The sequence below is a fragment of the Hipposideros armiger genome, unplaced genomic scaffold (assembly GCF_001890085.2).
Source record: "Hipposideros armiger isolate ML-2016 unplaced genomic scaffold, ASM189008v1 scaffold_236, whole genome shotgun sequence".
NCBI lineage: Eukaryota > Metazoa > Chordata > Mammalia > Chiroptera > Hipposideridae > Hipposideros > Hipposideros armiger.
In genome coordinates, this window is record NW_017731586.1 from 2,116,498 (window position 1) to 2,127,069 (window position 10,572).

The 10,572-nt window shown below is 34.8% G+C and overlaps 1 protein-coding gene across 1 annotated transcript in view; it reads left to right on the forward strand.

Moving 5' to 3' along the window:
* The first annotated feature begins 1,481 nt into the window (after positions 1-1,481).
* The window catches only part of LOC109389508 (putative homeodomain transcription factor 2), a 27,877-nt gene continuing 18,786 nt past the window's right edge, over positions 1,482-10,572 (forward strand). Inside the window, exons 1-3 of the mRNA XM_019655110.1 lie at positions 1,482-1,505; positions 3,000-3,218; positions 10,248-10,376. Coding sequence (XP_019510655.1) covers positions 1,482-1,505; positions 3,000-3,218; positions 10,248-10,376 — 372 coding nt within the window. The remainder of the gene's footprint in view (positions 1,506-2,999; positions 3,219-10,247; positions 10,377-10,572) is intronic.

Sequence of the window (10,572 nt, forward strand, 5' to 3'; positions counted from 1 at the left end):
TAAAATTATTTCACTTCTCTGAGCTTGTTTCTGCCTATACAGTGGGGAGAGAAGAAGAACGGCTTCATCAGATTGTCAGGATTAAATAAGATTATGCATAATTGCCTGACACAAAGCATTCATGTTATAAATGCTTATTCTGTTCAAATAAATAATTTTCCCCTCATAATATGTTTATATGCTGAGTTTTAGATATCTGTCTAAAGATTTGAAATGAGCAGAACAAACCAAATTAAATGAGCTATTAACTTGAGCTCTTTTCTTCAGTTCTAAACTTTCCCATTCAGCAATTTGTAGTGAAATTCAAAGTAGCCATTTAATCACCTAAATATTGGAGGTAAAATACTATTTGAAATATAAGCAATTTAGACAATTTTTAGATTTTACATTTGTAAAATGGCCCACTTATTAATTGCATTTGGCAAAACACTTGTATGAAGAATTATGAACATTTCTTTATCACAGAAATTGCCTGTTGGTTTCAGTTAAACAGTCATCAGGCCTTTAATCCCATTACTTCTTTCTGTATCTGATTAGCAAGTCTGCATCAGAAACTAGTGGTAGATAATAAGTTAGCTTCAGCAAAAATTTTAAAATATCAATTACCAATTGGTTTATACATTCTGTGCCTTGCAATCTAATGAAAACTGTTATGATGAAAACTGCTTATGCTTCAAGTATTCTGCTTGACATTAGTGAATCTGAAATATTTTTGGAGAGAGATTTATAAAAAAAATAGACTAATATTTTTACCCTTTTTTGTTCTATAATTTTTGGTTTTTTATTTCTTTATTCAGTTTCCTACTCAACTTTTTCAAAAAAATTTTACTTCTCCCTCAAACAAACAACCCTCCTCCCATAAATACTCTATCAAACACTAAATATTTATTCATGATGCCCCATTCTAATATCAGTAAATTAATTATCAATAATATATCTCATTTACTCAAGATATTTTGTTACTTGTGGTAAGGATGGCAAAAAACCAAAACGGTAGTGTTTGGTTTCTGTCTTTTGTGAACTTACAGTATATTTGAGAGTTATGATTTATTTGAGAATATGAAATACATGAACATTTAATTAACACAGACAATATTGTAGATGCTGGATAGCAAGGCAGATTTTATTGTCAGATGAATATAAATTATAATAACTCACTTCAGGGACAAAGTGTTCACTCTAAATAAAAGGCTTTAAACTAACATTTGTTGAGACCCTGCTTTGTACAGGTTTGTATTAAAAGCTATAGTGCTCATTTACTTTTCAGTATCTCTTTAAGGTAGGTAGTTTTATTTCCCATTGGTAGATGACTAAACTAAAGGCTCAGAAACAAGGTAAGCCAGCTGGAAGAGATGGCGATTTTCTGACGCTTTGTTGAGTAAGCTTTAAAGGAGAGTAGGATTAATAATTGGAGGTAGGAACATAATCAGAGGCTGGAGTGGCAAACAACAAGCTGTGATGAAGGGCTGGGGAGCAGCCCAATGTCACTGGAGGAGAAAGTCGTGGTACAGAGAAGTGGAAAATAGGGTCCCAAAGTAGCATATTTGAAGACAAGCATGCTAGGAGGTGGAATCTGAACTTGACCCAGAAGAACAGTGGGAAGCCACCAAAGGATTTTAGCCAGAGGAGTGAAAGAACAGCTGTGCTTTGAGAAGGTTAACCTGGAAAGAGGGAAGCCTTTTGGACAGTGGTCAATAGGAGGCTCTTAGAGCAAACAAAGTATGAATAGTAAGAGTATGGACTTTGGTGATAGCATGGGAAAGAGAAGGGGGTAATTATAAGACATTTTGAAGGTAGAATTGACAAATCTTAGTGATAGGATGGCTAAAAACAAATCTAAAAATTTTAGCATACTTTTGCTATAAGCATGGCTACTACCATTCTTTATTCAGGAAAAGTTATGTTGCATTCATTTAAATTAAAATTTCACTCAAAACTATTTATTTTGTATATTAAAAACTCCTAGGAAAAAAGTAAATTGATGAGAAATTGTTTAACTTGTGTCTTTTAGTTTTCCCCATTTATACCATAGATTATCGCAAAAACATGAATTGGCAATTATCTTCCTGGTATAGATTATTTGTTAATTTTATGTCAATTTATTGAACTTCTGTTTGAGAAACAAAAACAGTAGATACATGAAATCTGTTGCTAAAAAAAAAAAAGACTAAATAAGAAAACTCCATTAAACACATCAATTAAAGTGGGTTAGTATTCACTGACTGTGCAGTCCATAACAATTTAGGCTAATCTCTGTCTGCCTAAATTCTGAACTTCGTATAAAGTTTAAGAGAAAACAGGCACAATCTTTGCATTCAGAACACGTGAGCTGAAATGTGAAATAAAAATAAAGTTTTTATTACTCCTTAAAAACTAACAGATTTATTTTTTTTTAAAGATTTTATTGGGGAATTGGGGGAGAGGTACAGTGTTGGGGAATCGGGGAAGGGGAACAGACAAGTTGCTGTCCTTTTTTGTTCTTCAGTCTAATTGTGGAGGATGCCGCTTCACTGGCTCATGTTGGTGTTATCCTCATGCTCTTCCCGGGTGAGGCAGATCAGTCACCGGCTTCTAGACGGCCGCTCACTGTGACTGCTGGCCGCTCATGCTGGCTGCTGGCTACACACGGTAGCCCATGGCAACCCACTGCCATAGGGGCTGCAGCCTACTCCATCGCCGGCCACTCACGGCAGCCCGGCTCCAGGTCAAGCTGGTGTTCACCATCTTAGCTGTAGAGGGCACAGCATCACAGGCCCTAATGTGGGATCCGAACTGGGGTCCTGCTGCTCAGAGCTCGTGTCCCAAGACACCTCTTAACCAACGTGCCACTCGGCTGGCCCCTAATAGATGTTTTTAATGTTTTGCTATCTATTTCACTGTCATTTGACAGTGTATTTGTTGTTTCAGTAAAAAGTAGCAATATATGGTGCTAATAGAATTCTTTGAGTTGGAAAGGGTACATCAAATTGTATTAATGTCAAAGAATATCTTGATTTCAGGATGTCCCTAAATCGGGTACTAGTTGCAGCTCTCGCTGTTCAAGTTCCAGACAGGATTCTGAGAGCACAAGGCCAGAATCTGAAACAGAAGATGTGCTATGGGAAGACTTGTTACATTGTGCAGAATGCCGATCATCTTGTACCAGTGAGACAGATGTGGAAAATCCTCATATTAATCCAAGTGTGAAAAAAGAATATAGAGACGATCCTTTCCATCAGGTTAGTTTCCAGTCTTGGATTTTGTGGGCTATTAGTCCAGCTCCTTTGAATGTATGTGCAGATTTTATAGAAGTGAAGAAAAAGCTTACATTCAATCAAAATAATATTCCCATAATTTGTTTTTTAATGCAAGCTGCGGTCTAGCTTCATTGGAACATAGAATCTCAGTATTTATGTTATGGATGTGTCTTTCACCTTGGAAACATATGTTCCTGAGACGTTGTTGGTAAATGGAGTTTTGTAAGTCAAATTGTGTTTTAGATGCAATTGTCTTTTTCTCACTCAACATACATCATGGTCAGATCATCTCTACCTGTGGCCTTAACTCCACCTATGAGATTATAATTCACAAATTTGCATTTCATGAATACAGATTTGTATCTCCAAGTGCTATAGTGATGCTATCCAGTAGAAATAGAAGAGTCACATATGTAATTTAAAATTTTCTGATAGCCTCATTAAAAACATTTAAAAATGAAATTAGCGGTTTTTTTTTTCTTTTTTCCAGCTGAGCCATCCTGTCACCTGTTGGCAGTTCAGCGGCACCTCAGCTTGGGGCAGGAATCGAACTGCTCTTGCTCAGAGCTCGCACTCTTGAGCGAGCTCTTAACCAACTGAGCCACTTGGCTGGCCCCCTAAAATGAAATTAGTTTTAATGTTTTATTTAAGACAGTATATTTAAAATATCACTTCAAGTAATGAAAAACGTCAACGAAATATTGTACTTTTTTTATACTAAGCCTTCAGAATCTATTGTAAACACAACACATCTCATTTGTACTAGCCACATTTCAAGTGCTCGGTAGCCACATGTGAGTAGGGCCTACCATACTGCACAACATTTGAATGTCCCACCAGTACCTCAGATTTAACCAAACAGACCATCTTCCCTCATAAATCTGTTTTTCTTGGTGGATGACAGCTCCATCCATCTGCTCACTGGTCCAGAAACTTGGTGGTCATTTAAAATCCTCACTTCCTCACTTTCATCTCTGTCTTATCCAAGTCCTCAAAAAGTCCTAATAATAAAACTAACGAGTAAACTCTTAGAAACCGAGAGATAGAAGGGAACTTCCTTAATCTCATAAAAGGTAGCTATAAAAGAGCTTTCTAAAAACCTACATATTTAATGATGAAATTTTAGGAACATTTTTAGTAAAGACAGGAACAAGACAGAGATACCCATTATCACTGCTTTTTCTATCAAAATCCTACCAGTGTGTTTGGTTGTCTGTCTGTTTTCAGTTGAACTTAGACGGATTTAAATGTCAATAGCAAAAACAATTTTACTTTAAAGGTATACTAATTAAGATAGTATAGTATAGGTGTATGCTATAGACTAAGAGGTTGTGTCTTCACCAAAATATATATGTTGAAACCTAATCCCCAATGTGATGGTATTGGAAGTGGGGCTCTTGGGAGGTGATGAGGCCATGAGGGTGGAGCCCTCAGGTATAGTATTGGTGCCCCTATAAAAGAGGTCCCAAAGAGCTCCCTTGCCCTTTCCACCATGTGAGGACACAGCAGAAAGAAGGCAGTCTGAACCAGGATGTGGAGTCACCAGACACCAAATCTGTTGGCATCTTGATCTTGGACTTCACAGCCTCCAGAACTGTAAGAAGTAGATTTCTGTTGTTTCTAAGCCATCCAATCTGATATTTTGTTACAGCAGCCCCAAACAGACTAACACAGCATATAAACAAATAGACCAATGCGTCAGAATAGAAAGCCCAAAATAGATACATACTTATGTGGATCCCTGATATATAACATAAACAGCATTACAAATCAATGGGCAAAGGATGGACTGCACAGTATATGGTTGTGGGTCAAATGATTATCCATGCATAAAAATTTATTCCAAATAGTTCCTAAATGTGAAGAAGCAAAACTTTAAAGTATTTAGAAGAAAATATAGAGAAAACTCTTCGTTACTTCAGGTATGAGAAGAATTTTTTAAGTAAGATATGAAAAGCACAAACATCAAAAATTAGGGGATTAACAAATTTGAATATCTTAAAATTTAAAAGAATGTGAAGAAAAAACTCTTATTCAATGCTTCTGTTACTGTAAATTTATACAACTACTTGGGAGAGCAGTTTCTCATTACATAGTAAAACTGGAGTCCTGCATACTCTAGGACTCTTTCATCTCACTGCAAGGAAACTTGAGAAGATAGGCACAAGGAGATATATAAAAATAATTTTATAAGTGTATGATACTGCATTGTGCATGATTGTAAAAAATTAAAAATGATATGATAGCCAACAATAGAATTAATAAATCATGGCATATGATAGAACAACATACAGCAGTGAAATTGAATGAACTCGACTTCATTATCAAAAGGAATAAATCTTGTGAATATAATTTTGAATGAAAACAAGTCGTAGGAGTATACATACAGTATACCATTTATATAAAGTTTTAAAACATAAGGCTATATGATATATTGTTATAGATAATAGCATATGCAGTTAGAGTATAAAAACATGCAAGGGAATAATAAATAGACACCAAATTTAGGATAATAGACCTGAGAAATGAAAGAAGGAAATGAGAATAGGGAAGGGTACAACATGAGTTTCAATTTTGCCTGTAATATTTTTTATCTGGAGCAAATAAGGGGAGATAGTTAAAATATGATGAAGTCGAGTATTATTATTCTCTATCTGATTGAAATGTTTCATTTTAAAAAATATATCCCTTAGCTTTGGCTTCGGCCTTGGGAAAAATGTCAGGGGAAAGCAGCTTTGCTGCAGGGGGCTGAGGTGAGAATGAGGAATGAGGTTTAAGAAGAATGGCCATGAATGTCTGGAAAATGAAGTAGTAATATGGGGAACTAGAGCTGAAGGAATAATTTGGTTCCCACCTGACTCCCCAAGTTGTGAAGTATTTGACCACATGTGTCTGTAGGAGAAAACTAGCAGGGAAGAATTCAAGCAGTCAGGGCAAAAAGTTGGATGAGGTTTCTTAGGATTCTGGGAGGGAAGCATAATTAGGAAGAATAATTAGCTTGGACAGGAAGAGGAACACATCCTCTGCTGACATAGGAGGAGGAGGAGGAAAAGTGCATAAAGAAGTAAGATGATGAGATAGTTACTGCCTAATGGTCTGTATTCTGTGAGTGCAGGAGGTCAGGGGTCTGTTAACAGTAAAAAGTGAGATGATAGGACATGGGACTTGGGGATGGTGGTGAAGGCTTGAAGCTATCACTTGCAGGAAATGGAGACTGGAGAGAGTGTGTGTGCATGTATTCAAACCACTTAACACATTAGAAGAGTCACACTGTCACATTGTTGAGGGTCCAACTGGAATCTGAAAACATGAGTTTGTAGTTGCCCATCCCACACAGTTGTGTTGTAGTCTCTGCAATATCATTGTTATATTCATAACAATAGCAAATATTTAATAAGCATTTATTATATGCCTGGCACTTTGCAAAGTAATCTAGATGCATTATCACATGTAATCCTCACAACCCATTACAGTATGGTTTATTTTTTATTTTATAGATGAGGACATTGAGGATCAGAATTAAATAATGCACCCAAAGTCACACAACATAGGTGCTTGACAAATAGTTGCTATTCAAAGGACAGGAGAGGGGATGGTATACTCATTGAAATAATAGATATGTTAGATTAAGAAGGAAATGAAACCATGAAGGGACTGATAGATTCAAGGAAACAAGTGTTTTAGAATTGAAGGTTTGAGAGACCTGAAAAGTTGAGAGTTTGTGGTCGAAGACTCATTTCAGAAGTGAGGCAGTTCTGTGTGGTGACGAGGTCTAGGGTGTGTCCATGGGAGTAGCAGAAGGTTCCTGGAATGTAAGAAGGGAAAAAGCAATGATCAATCCATGAGAGAGAATAGGGCTGTTCCACGAGAATGGACATGCAGCATTTGCATATTCATCTGAGTCACTGAGGATAACCACTGGGACTGAGTGAGTTTCAGGGACATGCCTCATGCCTGTGAGCTGTTTTCCCAGCGACACCTAAGCGGCCTAAAAGCTGGGATTGTTGTTGAGTCCCACAGTGCCTGTTATGTAGTAAGAGCTTAGTAAACATGAGTTGAATGAGTGAATGATATGGAATAAATTTTTTTTCAAAACATGCGTATTAGGCCTTTCTTAAATGATTAAAAATTGTTTTTAATGAATGCTATACAGAATAAATTGGCACTGAATCTGTCACACCATTATTCTCCTTTTTTGGTAAGATGAAATTTTCTAAATGTTCTACTTGGCATGACTAGTTATAGTATCCATTGGTTTTGCTTTTGGATGGAGGACTTGATTTTACACACGTTTCTTATTCTCAGACTTCTGAAAAATAATCTCAAGTTTTTAGTTTTACTAGTAGCCATGTGATGGAAATTAGCTCCCTTTGATGAAAAGCTACTAGCTTTTTCTTGTTTGATTAAGGTCTTTATTATGTTTGGAGGACCCTTTTCTGCCCACCATAAAGACTGAAAAATCCCTCCTTTTAAAGAAACACTGAACATTTGAATCAATGTATTCTAGTCAGGGTGTTACCAAATTTGTAGTTTTGTTTTATTTTCTTTGTAAACAGTACCTGAAACATTTATACAGGAGAAGATTTTCCTCATCTAGTCATGGCTGAGTATATAATAAAATATAAAGCCATATTAAAGTGAAATTCATCTTTCAGCAGGTAAAACCAGATTTTAATGGATATAGTTCCCTCAGGTAGGAACTTCAGTTAAGCAGTTGTCATGGTGAATTTATTTGAAATAAAACCTGCCACCATTTAAGTGTTATGACTTTAAGGCAGTTTTGAATGAACAAGGAGCAAATCAGTTGAGATTTTGAATAAGGATAAATAAAGAACAATCATCAAGAGTTCCAAACTTCAGTTTGAAAAACATACTAAAGGACCTATATGATAAAATTATAAAATGGAATTCTTTGCTTTGATGTTTACCCTGAGCCTTTTTAAAAAACTGTTTTATGTGATACTGCTCTCCATACAGTTAGGCAGTACATGTTTTGACAAGACTGTGTTTCAGAATACACACATTTGACAAGTGCAAGTATAGGGTTCTTTTAATTAACTCTTTTAAAATTCACCAGTTTCTAGTTGCATTCTTCTCTGTTGCCTTTTGGCTTTCTGGAAATAGGAAAATGATCTCAGATGCTAGTTGGAGTAACTGGGAAAGCAGCTGGACAGAAAGAGCACTTTTGGAAGGAAGCGAAGAACTTTTTGATTTCCTGTTTCTGTGTCTAGATGGACCTCCGTAGTGTTGATATGCCTTACTTCATGTAATTGAAAAACGTTTAATTCACTGTTACAGACTGAGCGTTAAAAAGGAACAAGGAAAGAAAAAAAACAGAGGAAGCCTGTAAATCTGTGGTTGAAACCTTTTGCCTCTTAGGCTTAACACTTTCCATTTGGCTTCTCGCACTTGTTCCTAGCTCTGTAGTTTCATTATATTTCATAACTATTAAACTTCCAGGGAAAGTTTGATACATATTTTGATGCATATTATTTCTATCCCAAACCAGAATATTTTATTTGGAAATAAACTATGAAACATTATTTGAAAAATTAAGTGGATAGTTAATAACCAGTATATCATAGCTCTTAATGATCTCCAATAGTGAAATATGCAACTATGAAGGTTAATGTATATTAAAATGCTATATCTTTGGGTAAGATAAATTTTTAGAGGAAACCTGTTCCTAATCAAATAATTAATGTAAAAGAGCTTTGCCAGTAGCTTGACCACTAGCATTATGATTTGCCTATAATTATTCATCAGTTTTTATTCTGTTTACAGGTAACATGTTATATATAGCTTTACATAAAGAAAATAAATGCATGAGGTCAGAATAACAATAATAATTTCTTTTTGCTGTTTTCTTACATATTATTGAATTATTTTATACCTTTAATGAAATGAATCAATGCAACTTTACTGTCCCTAGAGGAAAATCTTTTCCTTAAGTTTACAGAAACATCTCTTTACCATTTTTTAATCACATTTTGTCCTCCAAAGAATAAATAAAACTAGGGTAGATTATACTGTTCATTGTTAAGTCATTTTAATGAAATGTGTTATAAAGTAAGTTAGAAATACTATAATGTCAACAAATTCATTCCATTCTGAGTCTAATCTTTTAGTGTTTTATCAATATCTAATAATATAAAGATTACTGTTTCATTAATTTTGTTGCTATCTTTAACCCCCAACTATCCTACTTTGAGGTTTTATTCCTTTGTAGATCTAAAACAAGCAAAACTTAAGCATCTGATTCTTTGTATTAAAGCTTTCAGTGTTTCTTTTTACCTTTTTTATTTCTTGAAACATTGAGAAATACTTTATACTATCATTTGGGAGAGTACTTCTAGTTCTGTGTGCTTTAGTTTGCAATATGTATTTGCTTTGAGAAAAGTTAAATCAGTCCTTTGGAGAAATGCTAGATTAAAATATCAGAAAAATAACTAAGTCAAAATTAAGTATAGGTGTGTGAGGACGAGTGAGTGTCTTTCAGGATGAGATTGTATCACTAATCTTTCAAAGAGGTTCAATTCTCAGCTGTCATTTTTTTTGTATTGAATGATCATAAGTCATACAATCAGTAATATGAACAATTTGATACCCATTTGTACATTAGTATATTAGTAGCTATGTAGACAGATTGACAACTAAGTGCTTTTGCTGACACATTTTACAGTATTTTTGAACAATATGTTGCCGAATATCTGTTATAGAAAGTTCTTAACTTACACATTTTTATAACTGTGTAATAGCTTATGCCATCTGTTCAATGTGTATGCTAGCTAATGTTAAGATAGAATTTTAGTGTCATTGAAATTGTGTGTATATAGGTACAGATATAGCTATGCACATATATGCATGTTCTATTTGTAAAACATTAATGCATTCACCAATTTCTATTTTTTATATAGTTAAAATTATGTTTGTATATATGTGTTTATACATGTGTATGTTTTATTTATGAAATGTGATAAATGTATTCACCAATTCCTATGTTTTTTGTAGAGTCATTTGCCCTGGCTCCATAGCTCCCACCCAGGACTAGAAAAAATCAGTGCTATCGTGTGGGAAGGTAACGACTGTAAGAAGGCAGACATGTCTGTACTTGAAATCAGTGGAATGATAATGAACAGAGTGAGTTTTTTAATTTTATTATTTTAGTTCAAGGATAAGACAGTGATTATTAATATATTAAATAATTACTGGAATGCTATATTTATAACCTACTGTACTCATTTCTTCAACCTAAAAAAATAAGTTAACCGTATTTGCTCTGTTGGTGATTTCAACAGAGATTGTCAGCAAACCACTCTTTATCTTTTAGTGTTTT